At 32.9% G+C, this 19,483-nt stretch overlaps 1 protein-coding gene and 1 non-coding gene across 3 annotated transcripts; both read left to right on the forward strand.

Annotated features, from left to right (window-relative positions):
- Positions 1–12,422: 12,422 nt before the first annotated feature.
- Positions 12,423–12,529, forward strand: LOC128034242 (small nucleolar RNA R71). Its single transcript, XR_008190372.1, has one exon. It is a non-coding gene; the product is annotated as a small nucleolar RNA R71 (small nucleolar RNA).
- A 4,615-nt stretch (positions 12,530–17,144) lies between these two features.
- Positions 17,145–19,314, forward strand: LOC105777088 (WAT1-related protein At5g40240). 2 transcript variants are annotated; one of them, XM_012600152.2, is made up of 7 exons: positions 17,145–17,510; positions 17,593–17,661; positions 17,752–17,865; positions 17,957–18,167; positions 18,610–18,768; positions 18,868–19,016; positions 19,084–19,314. In XM_012600152.2, the coding sequence occupies exons 1-7, from the start codon at positions 17,314–17,316 to the stop codon at positions 19,211–19,213; spliced, it is 1,029 nt and encodes a 342-aa protein (XP_012455606.1). In that variant the 5' UTR covers positions 17,145–17,313; the 3' UTR covers positions 19,214–19,314. The 2 variants fall into 2 exon arrangements, with proteins under 2 accessions (XP_012455606.1, XP_012455607.1); XM_012600153.2 differs by having other exon boundaries at positions 17,596–17,661.
- Positions 19,315–19,483: the final 169 nt, after the last annotated feature.

A 19,483-nucleotide genomic window follows, 5' to 3' on the forward strand; every position in this document is an offset into this window, starting at 1 on the left:
AACTCTTGAAATACAACCTTTAAAAACCTACAGGGGATACACAGTCGTGTTGTATGACCATGTGTCACACGGCTGAGACACACGCTCATGTCTTAAGCCATGTGGACAAGAAATAGGCCATTTTCAAGCCATTTCTCTCACCCAAAACATGCTCAGACATACAAGCCACTTGCACCTATTTCAAGCATTCAAAAATGTACCTAAACATGCATAATAAAGTTAGATCAATATGATATTTATCCATACAACCAATATGCCATATAGGCACCTCAGATGGAAACATACAATTTATATAAACATATATATATATATATATATATATGTACTTAACATAGTTCATTCATCAAAACTTAATTCATTTTCCATTTCAAAACTCATCATAGCTTGACCACATTTATACTATTACAAATAGTTCATATTTACCTAAAAGCATAACTCTAGTTAGACTTATATAAATATACCAAATATGGTCATTCCAAACATGCCTAAACATGTGCATGTTTAAGCATACCATACTTGGCTTATACCATGTCAATATAACTTATCATTTGAATCATCATTTTCATGCATCTCCCATACACATATACCTAACTTATATATATATGACCATAACTCATCCATATATATATTTAGCTTAATTTCATATCATGTTATACCATAATTGACCACAAGCCAAATTCACATTCAAACATGCCATATCAAGTTATACTTGAGCATGATCCAATTGGATTTGTCATCCTTCATAACATATCATGTTTTCTATGTATCACCATTTCAATGATTTTCATGCATACATGTCTTAGTTCATATTGAACACTTACCATTTTATTTGCATAACATACAAGACATAAACATAACATTAACCATAACCACAAGCTAGTGATTAAACACATAACTTAACAATATCATCATATGGTAAGATATGGTACATAAATATAGCATCACTTAAATCATACTTTTCATAATTATGAATGTTCATATCTTGATCATCGATACATCATACCTTTCTATAATTATTGTAGTGAAGTCAACCGGAACCCTTACTGAAGCTCACACAAAGCTAAATGATGGTTGTAACCATCCCTTTTTTTAATCAATGGTCGAAACCATCCCTTTTCATATTCGATGGTCGTCACTATCCCTTTTCATATTTGATGATCGAAACCATCCCTTTTCATATTAAAGGGTTGTCGATACATCGTTGGATTTTTTATCGAGGCATGATATGATAATATAACATAATAGCATTTAAAAAAATTAAAATGCTATTTAAACGTACAAACTTACCTGGCTAAATTGCAAAAATGACAAAGTATAAGGGCATTTTGGTAATTTTTATTATCCTCGATTTTCCACTCGATCTTGATATGCATCCATTTTTGTTTGGCCGAAGCTTAGAGCTTCTCCCTTTCTTTATCCATGGTGACATTCGGTGTTTAAAGAAGAATGAAGAAAACAAATCATAATTTTCATCTTTATTTTAATTATATTACTAATTATTAATTATTTTAACTTTTAGACATAAATAAAACAAAACTTTAAAGTTCCCTTGCCGTCCCACTATCTTTAGGATGGCTAATTTACTCAATAAGGCCATCTAATTATAATTATTTAATCAATTAACATCTTTAAACTAATAGCAATTGATTTTTTCAACTTTTACGATTTAGTCCTTTCGCTTAATTAACTATCGAAACGTTAAAATTTTTCAACAAAACTTTAATACCACCTTAATGACATTTCTAAAATATTTATAAAAATATTTAAGACTCGATTTATTGAAACAAGGTCCTAATACCTCATTTTCTAAAACCATTTGACCTTAGGGTCTTACTAGTTGAACTTAGTTAATCATTCATATCACATAAATTACCATAACAAAAATATCTTTTTAAAACCATTTTCGACTCATAAATGTTCATAAATAATATTTACGAACTTACACGTCGAATTTGTGGCACTGAAACTACTATTTCTGACACCACTGAAAAATGGGCTGTTACAGGGACCAATCTAGACACCACTAGATTCTAGTGATGGGCGCGGTAGCTATTCATGTATATAGAGGGGCACCCATAGAAACCACACCTCATGGTTTAATTTGACTATCTTTGTATTCAAGTCTTAAATAGTTATTGGATTATTTAAGGAATCAAAGTTGTAAGAAGTTATCACTAGTGTGATATGAGTTTTAATAGTAGTTAGTTTTTGGAAATTGAGGTTGTCTAAGTGTCTAATTAAATTAGTCCAGAAATCTTGTTAAGTTACTTGTTTTGTTTGTAACATTCAATACCAAGACCTAGCGATCGGGTCGGGTATAAGGCATTTTTGTGAATGAACCTTATGCTAGTTTTATTTCTTTGGAAGACGAAGTAAAGTATAATATTCGTATTCGCCAAATATCAATAGAATTGTCTATCATTTTCTCCTTTTTTATTACTTAAAATGTCGAGAACTTCAAACTTCATTCTTGATAAAGTCATTGCAAACTCTTCTCATTACCTTTGATTATAATTTGAATTTGTTGCTCGCCTAGTGTTTTTGGGGCCATTGGCTGCTACCCCTTTCTCAATAAAACTTATTAAATAAAATCTTAAAGAACTATTTTCATGAGTCCCTTCGTCTTTCCGGTAGCACCACAGTTTTTCGGTCGAATCATCGAACTTGGGGTGTTACAACACGGGCCTATTATTGTAACGCTGGGGTTTGTGCAAGTGTACACAGTCGTTATCAAGTAATAAGTAAGTATCGAGTTATCATCTCCACAAGGATTGTATTTGTGCTAAGTCACTTAGTTTGTAAAATTATATTAACAATTTGGTAAATAAAAACACAATATAGTTGAGAAGTGGTGATTAAAATATATTAAAGTAAATGCAATGATCCCTAATGCAAATTATCCTAAGTATGCAAACTATATGAATGAAATAGATTTTAGTAAAATTAAACACAATTTGCAACAATTATAAAATAAATAAACTAGGACAATTACTTTAATTAAACTCAATTTATTATCAGCATGCTTAATAACATTCAGAAAAACATTCTATGGCAACTCGATCTTTCATGAGTTTGGAAACCACATTAGGTCCTTTCGGAATCCTTTACTTAGTAAATACGCATTTTACTGAGCCTTATTTACTAAGGGTTTCGTAGCATTCGTGTGAGGTAACAGGGACGTGTTAGGTTTGAAACAATTTAATCACACCAATCTAAAAACTATGCAGATAACAGAGTTGGTTAGAGTTGTTATGCAACCTACAATTCAACCAGGTTAGGATCTAAATTGAGCATGCACATTTCAATTATGCGTCCATTAGCCATCGTCTGGTTAGGATCACTCGGCTAATTCAGGTGTTGTTCAATCACATATGAACGAAATATAGACTTGATTTTAATTGAAAACATGACCGATTGAGGCACAAACATTATAAGCATTAATCAAATACATATTATTTAATCAAAATAATCATTCTAGCTTAAATAAATTTAAATTGTTGTAAACAAGAACAAAGATTGAAAAAATGACTGAGGGATGATGGGATGAGGGATGATTGAAAAAATGAGAATTGAGCTATTATTTACAGATGAGGCAAGGGAGCTAGTTTGGTAAAAATAGGAGTGTCCATCCTTTGAAACTTCCTCCAAGAGTGGCTAGCCATGAATTGAGGAAAGGTGGCTGATTTTTCCTTGATTTTTGGTCAATTTGAGTGTTACAACAACTCAGGACTAAGACTCGGTCATCAACAAATCTTTGGGAAAATCTCTGATTTCTTTAACTCTTCAAGGACTTTGTATAAGTAAACCAAAAAATGGTTTATGACATCCATGTGCAGCCGAAAATTGGGTTGACTTGGTCCCCAATTTGGACGATTTTGCAATTAGAAGAAAACTCTCAGACCGGTCCAAAAATAGTAGATAGTTTAGAGGACCAAATAATATAATTTAACCACTTTAATTAATCAATTTACTTTATTAATTAAAACCCAATTTATTAATGAAATATTAAAAATGAATTATTAAATATAACTTTATATTTTATTATTTAATTTAATCATGTATGGCCCACTTTATAACTTATAAATATAATATGCTCAAATTAACATAAAATAAGCCATTTTATGCATGAAAACTATAAAATAAAGTATAAAATCACATTTTAATAATTTTTATGTCCTAATTTCATATTTTCGCATGTTTCATTAATTTATTAAACAATTACTTGGTTTTAACAACAAATTTAAGTAAAAAGGTGATGAATTTTATAGGAAAAATCCTATATATTTTTCAGTTTACACAGCCCCAAACTTAAATCATTACTCGTCCCGAGTAATGTTCATGCACAGCACAAGGATCAATGAATTCATGCATTTTGAAAATTTTATTCTAAGTTTCAAGATATGTCAACATGAATCATAGTTTGCATGTATGTCACAGCTATAGATAATATTCTTCATTCAACACAATTTCTCATCAATCAAACAAAACAATCATAAGGCTTATTTATGATCTTCATATGTTGAACTTAATACTTCCTCTCCACTAATGTAGGTGACATAATCATCAAATCAATAGGTCTTTTATAAGGTTGTAATGGGGCTCGATTAAAGGTGGGAATTCTAAGAGATGAGACATTTCGGTTTCAAAATCTTAACCTTTAACTTGTATTGGATTTCTCGAAATTCAACCTTTTTCTTCAAGTGAACCTATGGAATTCCCCCAAAACTTATTTTGAACTCATACCCATATATTTTCTTTTTGGAGACTGAGCAAATTTTTCTTCACTCTTTCTTTGTCTTTATTGTTGTTGTTGTTGTTGTTGTTTTTTAAGCATGAGCACATACATCTTTATGAAAATTTCATCAAATGTTGATTCCCAAGACAACTTTAGTTAATATAGGTGCACAAAATTGGGATAATTTTAAAAAGATGGTACTGGCTTATAATGTAGGTTTCTTACAATGAACAGGCCTTTAAACTCAAAATTATAGTTTCAAGGGTCTAATATCATAAAGTGGGCTTGAAAAGGCTCAAATGATCCAAAGAAAAATGGTGCCTATATCATTTTAGATTTTTATGTCCCCTAGGATTTCTCCTCAAGAAAGTTACTAAGTCAATTTTAAAGATATAAACCTTCATGCATGTCTAATCTCAAGAGAAACTAAGTTTTCATGGCAAACATTACCTAAGACTAAGATCATAAAAACATTCTATTTTTCATGATAACATACAATCACTCAGATAAACTCATCATTCGTGCTTGCATACAAACTATCTTATTAAAAAGAATTTCTCTAAACATTCATTTATTAAGACATACTTATGATAGAATGATTTGAAACATACTTGAAAATTTTAAAAATTTGAGCAATTTGCCTTACCCTCTTTAAAAAGAAGCAATGTCCTCATTGCGAGAATAAAGTAATGAATGAAAACTGAACACTAGGTAGGGTTGTAAAGAAAGAGAGGTGAGTTATTAAGACTGCTTAAATACCAAGTCTTTCCTAATAACCCAATCCTAAACATGTTCATTCCCATTGCCAAATCACTTAATGTTTTTCTTCCTAAAGAAGTATTTATTCATGCTTGCTATGTTTTCTTTTGCAAAAATTAAATCCTAATAACTAAATAAATAAATTCATAAAGACCTAAAATTAATTAAATTAATAACAAGACAAAAATTCCCCCTTTTATTTTTCTGACTTACTCCCCTTGTCTTCTTTAGCTCCATCTTCGCTTGCATCGCCAGTCTCTTCTGTTCATGTCTCAAAGATAGCATCTGGGAACTCAGGAACAAAAGTATTAGAGATATTCTTAAAAGTATTTCGAATTGAATAATCTCTAATTTTTGCATATTTCTAGTAAGTTTGTTGCTGATTGTGCATGAACTTACACATATCCATCAAAATAGACAACTCTGATTTCCTTAAAGTACTTGCAGAAGTCGGCATGGGAGTTGTATATCCAGGTTCAGCACTTAGCTTGACTGGTTCTTCTTCTAGCTCAACCGTAGGTTCAGGGTTTTTAGCTTCTTCAGCTGGTTGAGGACTATTGGTTCCTTATCAGATTCTTTTTCTTCAGTGTCTGTAACTAAATCAGCTTCAGTTTCTATTTTATTTATTGACTCCTCAATTTGTGGCTCATTGGTTGCTCTTGCTCACCTTGGTTCAACTCATGCACTTTTTCTACCAACCTTTCAAGATCATGACTTGTAATACACCCTTGAACATACTGCCCCTTCAAATTTGCTTGTGTTTTAACACGGGCCCTTAAGCAAAGTGAAGTGATTAATGATGGGAAATAAGCACTTCCTGCCTTCTTTTTAGCACAATCATGAATCTCATTGAGGATAATTTTCCCAACATTAATGGATTTTTCTGTTAAGATTACATATAACAAGAGCATTCGTTCCATCGAGATGGTGAAACTGTGTGAGAGAGGCATAAAACTGTAGCGATCAAAATAAAACCATACCTTTGCTACTGGTTTTAAGTATTCTCTTCGACAAGAATGACTCCCATACTTTCTTATAATTCATTGGGTTCCCGGATTTGTCACAACATCAAGCACTTGTTGAAGAAAATCCCAATTGGTATTGCTCATCATAGGGTAGTACTCATCTTCTTCAACATCAGGTAAATTAAACAAATCATTGATGGGCTTAGAAGTAAGAGGTACCTTTTTCTTTCTAGCAATGACTTCAGTAGCATCTTGCGTAGTTAAACTGTCATAGAATTCTCGAACTAGTTCATCATCGGGAAGTGAACGAGCATCACAGAATCGTTCCCATTTGAGAGCATTGATTATCTTTCTAATTAGCACAGGAACAACCATCACATCATTGCTCTTCAAGTTAAAACCTTTTTCCGGCATCATAGGTTGATGCTTGAAAATTGAATCAAATCGCTCTTTCACTTCTTCATCAACCACAATCGGGTTTTTAGGAGTAGTCTTTGACGATCTAGTTCTTTTGCGAGACATGGTACTTTCCCAAAAATTTGGCAGAGTTTCTGCACAAGAGAGAAAAGAGAAATTGACAAAGTTGGTATAACTTGCTACGGCAAAAATCTTGTGACAGCAAGGATGGTGCGGCGACGATCTCTTTACGACAACAATAGGGAATTTTGGCAAAAAGAAAGAAAAGGACTAGGGTTGCTTTCGGGATTTGAGGTTGACGACATAAAGAAGAGATTTAGGGATTTTTAGGGTGGAAGCAAATTGCTTTGAGGGATATCAAAATTAGTAGAATGAATAGGGGTTTATATAGGGAAAAAGGCAACATGTAGCAAAAATTTAGCTATATTAAAGTTACTTGGGCGGCAAGTAATGGGTGTGACGGCAAGGCCTAATTTTTTCCTTCCTTTTTGCTGTCTTGGGTCTCAAACTCAGACTGCATCTTAAAAAAAAACTGATTAGTACTTAGGCCAAATTTGACCCCCTTTATTAACATAAAAATTTAAAATTTAAAATGAACAAAATGAAACTTAAAAATTTTAATTAGAAAATTTCTTCTTAACAAATTACATTAAATTAATTCCTAAGAAAGGTTGGAGGGGTCACAGCGGTCCTGCTTAAGTTCCAATCTCCTTAGACAGAATTAATTAAATGTAATAAATTAAGAAAATAAGTTATAATTATTTATTTACACAATGAGCTCATGAAAAATAAGGGTCTGCTAAGATGAGCGAGGATTCAATTCACTTAACTTCACTATCCCAGTAGTGTTTGAGACGTTGACCATTAACTTTAAACGTACCTCCATAATTGTCGTATAATTCAATAGCTCCATAAGGATAAACTTGGTAGATGGTATAGGGTCTTTTCCATCGGGATTTTAGCTTCCTAGGAAATAACTTCAGCCTTGAATTAAACAACAACACCTTCTGACCTTCTTTAAACTCGTGAAGTTGTATACGAGTATCATGCCATCTCTTTGATCTTTTTTTACACATTTTGGCATTCTCATAGGAAAACAGCCTTAGCTCTTCCAACTCATCCAGTTGTAACATCCTTCTCTCACCGGCCTGCTTTAGATCAAAATTTAACTGCTTCAAAGCCCAATGAGCTTTATTCTCCAACTCTAATGGCAAATGACATGCCTTTCTAAAGGCTAACCGATAAAGAGTAATTTCTAACGGAGTTTTAAATATTTTTCGATAGGCCCATAATGCATCATCGAGCCTTCAAGACCAATCTTTTCTGCTAAGGCGTACTACTTTTTCAATGATACCTTTAATTTCAAGGTTCACTCTTTCAACTTGCCCATTGGACTAGGGGTGATAGGCAGTAGCAATCTTGTGCTTCACATCATATTTGTCAAGCAATCACTTAAGTCATTTGTTCACAAAGTGAGAACCTTCATCACTAATAATAGCTCTTGGTGTCCCAAATCATGTAAACACATGTTTATGTAGGAATCACATGACTACTTTAGCATCATTTGTAGGGTATGCTTCAGCTTCAACTCATTTAGATACATAGTCCACAGCAACTAAGATGTATTTGTTCCCATATAAAGAAGGAAATGGGCCTAAGAAGTCAATGCCCCATACGTCGAACAATTCAATCTCCAAAATGTTTGTCAAGGGCATCTCATTCCTCCTTGATATATTTCCAGTCCTTTGGAAATTTATCACAGTTCTTCACATAAGCATAAGTATCTTTAAAAAGTGTAGGCAAAAAGAAACCTGCTTGCAAAATCTTTGTTGCAATACGTGAACCACCAAAGTGTCCCCCACTTAGAGATGAATGGCAATGATATAAGATCTCAGAAATCTCATTTTCAGCTATACACTTTCGGATTATATTATCTGCACATTGTTTAAACAAAAATGGATCCTCCCAAAGATAATATCGACTATCATGAAGGAGTTTCTTCCTTTTTTGGTATGTCATTTCTTGAAGAATTATTCCACATGCAATATAATTGGCAAAATTAGCAAACCAAGGTGTGTCATGAATTCGAATCACCTCAAATAAGTGATCATCTGGGAAATTCTCATTGATAAGCAAACGTGATTGAGTTACCTCATCTTGCTCTAACCTCGACAGACGATCAGCTACTTGATTTTCAACACCTTTTTTACCTTGGATCTCAAGGTCAAATTCTTGGAGTAAAAGTATCCAACGAATTAGCCTTAGTTTCGCATCTTTCTTTGTGAGCAAGTATTTAATGACCGCATGGTCAGTAAATACTATAACTTGGGTACCTATAAGATATGAGAAAAATTTGTCAAAAGCAAAAACTATAGCAAATAGTTCCTTTTCAGTTACCGTATAATTGAGTTGGGCTCCCGTCAAGGTCCTACTTGCATAGTAAATGGGGTGGAACACTTTTTTTGACCCATCACAGCTCCAACAGCATAGTCACTTGCATCGCACATCAACTCAAAATGTGTGCTCCAATCGGGTCTAATGATTATTGGGGCTGAGATTAACCATTTTTTCAGCTCTTCAAAAGCTTCTAAACATGCTTTGTTGAAATCGAACATAGTATCTTTCTCTAACAACAAACACAGCGGGTTAGAAATTTTCGAGAAATCCTTGATGTTTACTTTCGATAAAAACCGGCATGGCCTAAGAACCTTTTGACTCCTTTCACATTAATTGGCACCAGTAATCTTTCAATTATGTCCACCTTTGCTTTGTCGACTTCAATTCCTTTCTTTGAAATTCTATGGCCTAAGACAATCCCTTCCTTAACCATAAAATGACATTTCCCCCAGTTAAGGACAAGATTCGTCTCTTCGTATCTCTTTAGTACCTTAGCCAAATTACTCAAACAGATATCATAAGTGTTACCAAAAATAGAAAAATCATCCATGAAAACCTCAAAAAAATTTCACCCATATCAGTAAATATTGCCATCATGCATTGTTAAAAAGTTACAGGTGCATTGCATAAACCAAAAGGCATTCGCCTAAAAGAAAATGTACCATATGGACAAGTAAGGGTTGTTTTATGTTGGTCCTCTAGGGCTACAACTATTTGGTTATATCCCAAATAGCCATCTAAAAAATAATAGAATTCATTACCTACCAGTCAATCTAACATCTGATCCATAAAAGGCAACGAAAAATGGTCCTTCCGAGTAGCTTTGTTCAACTTTCTGTAATCAATACAGATTCTCCAACCGGTAATAGTTCTCGCTGGAATTAACTCGTTACGCTCATTTTCAACAATCGTGACTCCACCTTTCTTCGGCACACACTGCACCGGACTTACCCACGAACTATCTAAAATAGGATAGATGATTCCTGCATGTAACCATTTGATCACTTCCTTCCTCACAACTTCCTTTATAATAGGACTGAGCCTCCTTTACCCATCAATTTAAGCTCTTTCACCTTCTTCTAAAATGATTTTATGCAAGCAAAAAGAAGGGCTTATACCTCGAATGTCAACTATGGTCCAACTAATTGCTTTCTTAAATTTCTTTAAAACAACAATCAGTTGTTCCTCTTGATCTTTCGTTAGTTCTGCTGAAATAATCACAGGCAAAGTAGAACAGTCACCTAAATAAACATATTTCAAATGGGAAAGAAGCACATTTAGTTCAAGTGTAGGTGGTTCTTCAATTGACAACTTGGGTTGTACAAATTCTCTAACTTCTAACTCCAACGGTTCAAATCGTATGGATTGAATAAAATTTCTCGGATTGGCTTCCATCAAAGCTATGTTTTTTCATCTTCTTCATCCTCCAAATGGTCAAACTCTAAGGCTTTCTCCAATGGATCTTCCTCGAAATTGTTTTCCATAGAAACCAAGGTTTCTATCTCTTCCATAACTAAACACTCCTCTGTCGGATCGGGAAATTTCATCGCTTTAAGAATGTTAAAGGTTACCTGATCATTTTGAACACGCATGACGAGTTCTCCTTTCTGTACATCAATTAACGTCCTCATCGTGGCTAGGAAAGGTCTCCCAAGGATAATTGGCACTTCCTTATCTGCTTCAAAATCTAAAATAATGAAATCAGCAGGAAAAATAAATTTATCGACTCTTACCAAAACATCCTCGATCTTTCCTTCGGGATATGCTAACGATCGATCCGCTAGCTGAAGTGTCATAGTTGTAGGTCTTACTTCACCTATCCCTAACATCTTGAAAATATACTTAGGGATCAAGTTGATGCTCGCTCCTAAGTCATACAAAGCTTTACCGCAGTAAATTCACCAATGTTACAGGGTATAGTATAGCTTCCTGGGTCTTTCAATTTCGGTGGCAGTTTATTCTGCAGGAACGCACTGCACTCCTTTGTCAAGGCAACAGTTTCATACTCACTTAGTCATTTCTTCTTAGACAGTATATCCTTCATAAACTTCACATAATTCGGCATTTTTTCTAAAGCCTCCACCAATAGAATATTGATGTGTAACTGCTTCAGAACATTCAAAAACTTCTTGAATTGCACCTCATATTTTTGTTTGTATTGTTGCAATCTTTGTGGTTATGGAAGTGATGGAACTTTCGGTTGAACCGGATAACTTTTCTGAGTAGGTAAATCTACATCCAAAGAAGATATTAAAATATCTGAATTCACTAAGTCAGGGTTTACCTTGTCAGACTTTGCATATTCTGATTCCTTTGGTGTAGAAACTTCAAAAGCTGGTTGGTTCTTCTCAACGGGCTTATCTTTGACATCAATAAATCGGGGTTCTAGAAATTTATCGCTCCGCAATGCCATTGCCTTGATATGTTATTTACCCAAATTTCTTGGATTCTCAATATCGCTCGACAAGGTTCCTTGCGGTCTATTACGAAGCTCTATAGCCAATTGACCTATGTGGTTTTCCAAATTTTTCAGTGTTGTTGCTTGGCTTTGGATCAAAGCATCATTCTTTGCCATGTACGCTTTCAATAAGTTCTCCATACTATTTTGGAGCTTGCTGATTAAACCCTTGAGATTGGTTGGGTCTTTGCTGTGATAAGTTATTGGTCAGTCCATTTTCTTGGTTGTTCCAAGAAAAGTTAGGATGATTATGCCATGAAAGATTGTAGAAGTTGGACTGGGGTCCTTGTCCACTCCTATTTTGATATTGGTTCCCCACGTAGTACACTGACTTGGGATTTGATGGACAATTCTCAAAAGAATGACCTTTCCCACAATACACATAGGAAACTACTTCAAACGGACTTGGTGGCTGATACCTAAGGTTAACTATTTTAACATAGAGGAAATATATGATACCTGAGCTGATAACGAAGTGAGGGAGTCAACTTTATGAACTCCGACTACGCATCTTCCTAAAGTTGTTCGATTTGTTGGCCATTGATAGTTATTACTTGCGATCCTCTTGATGATTTCATAAGCCTCATTATAAGACTTAGACAAAATTGCACCATTCGCGGAAGCATCTACCATCAATCTTGTATGTGCATTGAGACCATTATAGAATGTCTCTAACTGGATACAATAAGGAATCCTATGAAGAGGACACTTACGAAGTAACTCCTTGAATCGCTCCCAAGCCTTATACAAAGACTCGTCATCTAATTGTTGGAAAGTTGTGATCTCGTTCCTCAACTTAGTATTTTTACTAGGCGGGAAATACTTAACCAAAAATCTCTCTGCCAATTCTTTCCATGTAGATATGGAACTTGGTGGCAATGAATTGAGGCATGCTCGTGCTTGATCTCGCAATGAGTACGGAAACAACTTCAACCTCAGTGCGTCTTCAGTCACACCGACTATCTTGAATGAATCACTCACCTCTATAAACAATCGAAGGTGGAGATGTGCATCTTCCGTGGGCATACCACTAAATTGGCCCACCATTTTTAGCATTTGAAACATCACAGGTTTCAATTCAAACTGGGTTGCCTCAATATATGGCCTTCTAATTCTTGGGTTTAGCTCACTGAAAAGTGGCACAGCATATTGTCTAATGCATCGATCCCTATCATCGGCAATGAGGATGGGATTTCTTACATGATCGACTTCATTACCTTGGTCTTGATTCCAATTTCCAAGGTCCACCTCGACTTGTCTTTGAGTTGTTCATTCACGTCTTCTTTGTTTGAAAGTTCATTCAATTTCAGGGTTTACAGGGAGTAAATCGATGATTCGATCTATGCTCATAAACACCTGAGAAAAAAATCACAAAAATTAAAAAGAATAAGTTAGTAACGTTAGAAATAAATCAAATTAGAAATAATAATTTCATGAAAAATGACAATGGCAACAGTTGACAATCCCCAGCAATGGTGCCAAAAACTTGTAACGCTAGGGTTTGTGCAAGTGTACACAGTCGTTATCAAGTAATAAGTAAGTATCGAGTTATCGTCTCTACAGGGATTGTATTTGTGCTAAGTCACTTAATTTGTAAAATTATATTAACAATTTGGTAAATAAAAACACAATATAGTTGAGAAGTGGTGATTAAAATATATTAAACTAAATGCAATGATCCCTAATGTAAATTATCCTAAGTATGCAAACTATATGAATGAAATAGATTTTAGTAAAATTAAACACAATTTGCAACAATTATAACATAAATAAACTAGGACAATTACTTTAATTAAACTCAATTTATTATCAACATGCTTAATAACATTCGGAAAAACATTCTATGGCAACTCAATCTTTCATTAGTTTGGAAACCACATTAGGTCCTTTTGGAATCCTTTACTTAGTAAATACGTATTTTACTGATCCTTATTTACTAAGGGTTTCTTAGCATTCGTGTGAGGTAACAGAGACATGTTAGGTTTGAAACAATTTAATCACACCAATCTAAAAACTATGCAGATAACAGAGTTGGTTAGAGTTGTTATGCAACCTACAATTCAATCGGGTTAGGATCTAAATTAAGCACGCACATTTCATTTATGCGTCCATTAGCCGTTGTCTGGTTAGGATCGCTCAGCTAATTCAGGTGTAGTTCAATCACGTATGAACGAAATATAGACTTGATTTTAATTGAAAACATGATCGATTGAGGCACAAACATTATAAGCATGGATCAAATACATATTATTTAATCAAAATAATCATCCTAGATTAAATAAATTTAAATTGTTGTAAACAAGAACAAAGAACACATAGCAAACATCTTTAAATTAAATTTAAAGAAAAGAAATATTAAATCCAATTCAGAGTGGTTGTCACCCAAGACTCTGACTGACGAGGCTCCTTCGCTTCTTTGCGTTACTCCTTTGCTGATGGCTCTCCAAGGTGGCCGACCAAAGCTTTTTTAAAAGGCTTAATTGCTAAAATCCTTACGCAAGGATGATGAAGGGGAAAGATAGCTAAAAGAGTTGAGAGAATGATGAATGACTGAGGGATGATGGGATGAGGGATGATTGAAAAAGTGAGAAATGATCTCTTATTTATAGGTGAGGCAATAGAGCTAGTTTGGTAAAAGTAGGAGTGTCCATCCTTTGAAACTTCCTCCAAGAGTGGCCGCCCCTTGAATTGAGGAAAGGTGGCTGATTTTTCCTTGATTTTTGGTCAATTTGAGTGTCACAACAACTCAGGACTAAGACTCGTTCATCAGCAAATCTTCGGGAAAATCTCTGATTTCTTTAACTCTTCAAGGACTTTGTATAATTAAACCAAAAAATGGTTTATGACATCCATGTGCAGCTGAAAATTGGGTTGACTTGGTCCCTAATTTGGACGGTTTTGCAATTAGAAGAAAACTCTTAGACCTATCCAAAAATAGTAGATAGTTTAGAGGACCAAATAATATAATTTAACCACTTTAGTTAATCAATTTACTTAATTAATTAAAACCCAATTTATTAATAAAATATTAAAAATGAATTATTAACTATAAATTTATATTTTATTATTTAATTTAATCATACATGGCCCACTTTATAGCTTAAAAATATAATATGCTCAAATTAACATAAAATAAGTCATTTTATGCATGAAAACTATATAATAAAGTATAAAATCATATTTTAATAATTTCTATGTCCTAATTTCATATTTTTTCATATTTCATTAATTTATTAAACAATTACTTGGTTTTTACAACAAATTTAAGTAAAAGGTGATGGATTATATAGGAAAATTCCTATATATTTTTCATTTACAATTATTGAATTCATATCAATTCCATATTTGTATCATCACCATGTACATATCATTCATTCATGTAACAATTTTACATCCATTCGATATTATGATATATTCGTATTTATCATGTATCTCAAATTTTCCGATTTAATCCTTTTAATGCCTAAGTCACCAAGATTACATAGCAATTCAAACCAATAAGTAAAATGATATAATAAAATCATATCATGAATTAAATAAGTAAGTCTCAAATGAACTTACCTGACAAAAATAATAATAAAAAAAGGTGGTGAAGACTAATTTGCAATTTTCTTATTTCCTCATTTATTCTCTGATTGATTCAATTCCCGATCAATTGAAGGACTAAAGCTTGAAAAGCTCAAACCCTCTTTCTGACCCACCCACGGCAAGATTGAAGAAGATAAAGCCAAAATTGTCATCTTTTTTCTTTTAATTTAATATATATACTAAGTTTAACTCTTAATTAACTTAATTAACTAATAATTAATTAACATTAATCTTAATTAATCACTTTGGGGATAAAATTTGTCCACCACTACCATCCACTATATTAAAAGGGTCAAAATATTTAATTGGTCCTTCAATTAATTAAAATTCGTAGTGATTAATTTTTACTAATTTTACAATTTAGCCCTGTACATTAATTAGTCTCTAATTCGTCAAAATTATCTATCCAAAATTCAATTCACTTATATAATTACTTCATAAATATTGATATTAAATATTTATGGGCTCGATTTACGTAAATGAGGTCTCGATACCTCATTTTTTGACACCACTAATTTTAGGGTCGTTACACTTGTACCTTAGTTAACTATCCGTTCAATAAAATTACAAAATCAAAATTCAATATAATATTATAATAGACTCATAAATATTAAATAATAATATTGATGAACCCGATCATCATAAAATGAAATTCAAACCATCGTTCTCGATACCACCGAAAAACGGATTGTTACAAATTTTTATAAGTTATCGATTTTTTTAAAGGGTAATAGTAAGAATTCTTATTGTTCTCTTATTTATCTATATTTTTTCATTTCGGTAACAAAAATAATGAGTACCACAGTTAAGAAAAAAGGCAAATATACTTTTCTAATTTGGTCTTAACAAAATGCATGTAATCCATACAAACATTAAAATCAAACTATAAACTTAAAGTTTAGTAATGAATAAAATAATAATTATAGCAACAAATTCCTCTCTATGAATTATAAAAATCTATGCTAATATTTAAAATGATTTATCATAATTATTAATATGGCATGCATTCTTATAATCGATTATTGTTTTACCTTCATATTTGCAGCGTTTTCTTCCTTCTTCCCTATTTTTCATCTTCTTCATATATTCCATTTTTATTATATCTGTGATTATAAAACAACTCATTGCCACTCCTTAATTTCCTTCTAATTCATCACCAAAATCATTCTTTAACTCAAAAGAAGTAACCAAGTTGTAAAGGAGAAACTATTGATTGCTTATGGTTTCTCTATACCAGGAACATGATTACTACCATCTTAAAGAATATGTGATGATAAATTCTGAGCTTTTTCAAACTAAATTGGTAATTGAACCAGTTAAATCATTGATTCATTAGTTCAACTAATTCAGTAGGTTTAATCAATCTAAAGCTTTTTTTGGATCAGTATCTCAACAATTTCTTAATTTAATCGATTTGATCCGATTCAAACAACCATGATATGTTATGATCCATTAAATGTTTTTAAAAACTTAAAAGAAAATTTATGTATTCATACCTAACACATACACTATATAAAGCCATTTTTTAGAATTTAATTATAATTTTTAAAAAAGACAAAATGTAATTTTAAAATTATATTATTTTTAAATTTTGGGGATTATACTATAACTTTTTCGTTTTGAAAGAGATATAATGGAATTATAAATTTTTAAAGAGTCAAAATGCAATATTATTTTTATATCAACCTAAATTCTATAACTTTTAAGGGCTAAACTATAAATTTACCATTTGATGGATCCAACCTAGTGCCGCCCCTGCTAACTAACCCTTGTGGAATCCATTAAATTAAAGTACAGTGGAAAATAAAATATAAAAGAAGATATTCATATTTGAAGTCAATTTATTCCTTGATGCAAGGAACACAGTTTTTTTAAGTGGAGGTTGAATGGGATATGATCACCAACCACAAAAGTAAGAAGCACACCACAGTTTGATGTTGTGTAATAATAATTGAATGCCACCAAGAAGAGTTTAGAAAGCAGAGGAGATAGAGATGGCAAGTAGAATGCAGTACTGTTACAACCATGTTCTGCCATTGACAGCCATGGTTGCTGTGGAGTGCACAAATGTAGGGTTAAACGTTCTATTCAAAGAAGCAACAGCAAAGGGGATGAACCGCTATATCTTCATCACTTATTCTTATGCTGTTGGAACTCTTCTTCTCCTCCCTTTATCCTTCATCTTTCCCAGGTTTTCCTTTTTGTTTCTCTTCTTATTATCATCATCCAGTTTTCACATAATACCATTGGAGTTTTGCTTGTTTTTGATGCAGTAGTAGAACAGTGATTCCCTCTTTGAAATTCCACCTTGGCTCTAGAATTTTCCTTCTTGGCCTTATTGGGTAATTGAATTTCTTTTTCTTTTCAGTTTTGGAAAAGATTTGAAGATGGAAAATGAAAACTAGATAACTTTTTTTTTTTTTTTGTGACAGGTATTTAGCTCAAATATGTGCATATAAGGGTATGGATTATAGCTCCCCAACTCTTGCTTCTGCCATCAGCAATCTTGAACCAGCTTTTACCTTCATACTTGCTGTTCTTTTCAGGTTTCTTCTTTCTACTTATCTTAAATTCAATAAAACCAAACCTAATTCTTCTTGTTTTCTCCCTTTGATTTGATACTTTATAATCAACAAGATTGGAAACAGTAGCTTTGAGAAGCTCCAGCAGTCAAGCTAAAATCATAGGGACTATAGCATCAATTTCAGGTGCATTACTAGTTGTTCTTTACAAAGGTCCCAAAGTTTTAGTTCAATGGCCCTTGGAATCTTCAGAGCCAAATTGGGTCATTAGTGGGATCTTACTTGCTACTGCCTATCTTCTATTTTCAATTTGGTACATTGTTCAGGTAAATCATACATGTCCAATGACGGTAGAAGTACCATGAAATCCCTGTTGAGTCGGATTGTATTTGGCTTTCTTTATTAAAAAAATTGACAAATTAGTCTCAATATGTTATATCAGAGAGCAAACAGATCCTTTTTATTAAAAATTTCATCTATTTTTATTGTTAAAAAATGACGTGACAGATAGAATAACTAGACAATTTCATGTGGAGTGTCTTGGGTTACTCATATTGGTGTAAACGGACTAATTTTTAATGTAGAAATTGATGAAATTTTTAATAAAATTAATTCAACGTACAGGAACTAATTTACCTATTTTTTTTAATAGAAGGGACAAAATACAATCCGACTACTAATATAAGGGTCTCATGATACTTTTACCCTCCTACAACTCAAAAGTTTCGTATAAACTGAACTAAAATTTGGATTTCGAAAACTTGTCAGACCCAAGTATTGGAGATTTACCCAGCTGAGCTGATTGTTGCATTGTTTTACAACTTATGTGGAGCAATTATCTCTGTACCTGTTTCCTTAATAACACAACCTAAGTTGAGTTCTTGGATACTAAGGCCTAGTGTTGCAGTCATTGCAGTACTATACTCAGTAAGAACTTAATAATTAACTATAATTTGGTAGATACATATAGGCAAATATATGGAAAACTTCGTATTTAATATTTTGAATGTGTGTATTTTGTGTTAGGGTGTTTTCCAATCCTTTAGCTCACTTGTGGTCACATGGGGCCTTCATTTGAAAGGGCCTGTATACGTTGCAATTTTTAGCCCTGTATCAATCGCCATTGCTGCTTTTATGAGTGCAATTTTCCTTGATGATTCTCTGCATCTTGGAAGGTACTAAAATTCTCTTTTCCATAGCTTTCATGTTACCAATTTCATATATTTTATCTTCAATTTGCAGTATTATTGGGGCAATTATAATATCAATGGGATTTTATGCTGTACTATGGGGTAAAGCGAAGGAAGGTGGAAGGGATTCATCATCTAGTGGTAAAGTTCCCCTGTTGAAAGTGGAAAACATTGTAGAATAGCTGAATTGATTATTAATTGTTCCTGGAATCATCAAATGATTAGTTCAATGGCAATTGCAATACAATAAGAACACCAAAAGGGGTTTTGGATTTTCTCAGAATTTAGATTAGATCACACCTAATGGATCATCCCTATTGTTTTCCATTGAAAAATAGTAATGTGGAGCTGATGAATGATGATTATCATTTCAACCTAAATAATCCAATAATATACAAGTACATGATATGAAGACGACACTACAAATATAAAAACAAATATGATACCAATAC

Source organism: Gossypium raimondii, chromosome 10 (assembly GCF_025698545.1).
Source record: "Gossypium raimondii isolate GPD5lz chromosome 10, ASM2569854v1, whole genome shotgun sequence".
Taxonomy (NCBI): Eukaryota; Viridiplantae; Streptophyta; class Magnoliopsida; order Malvales; family Malvaceae; genus Gossypium; species Gossypium raimondii.

Bases quoted from the DNA above. Each gene is read 5' to 3' on its own strand.
- LOC105777088 (XM_012600152.2), top strand. From the start codon at position 17,314: ATGGCAAGTAGAATGCAGTACTGTTACAACCATGTTCTGCCATTGACA. The intron at 17,662-17,751 runs GTAATTGAATTT...TTTTTGTGACAG, and splicing joins TTCCTTCTTGGCCTTATTGG to GTATTTAGCTCAAATATGTG. The intron at 17,866-17,956 runs GTTTCTTCTTTC...ATAATCAACAAG, and splicing joins ATACTTGCTGTTCTTTTCAG to ATTGGAAACAGTAGCTTTGA.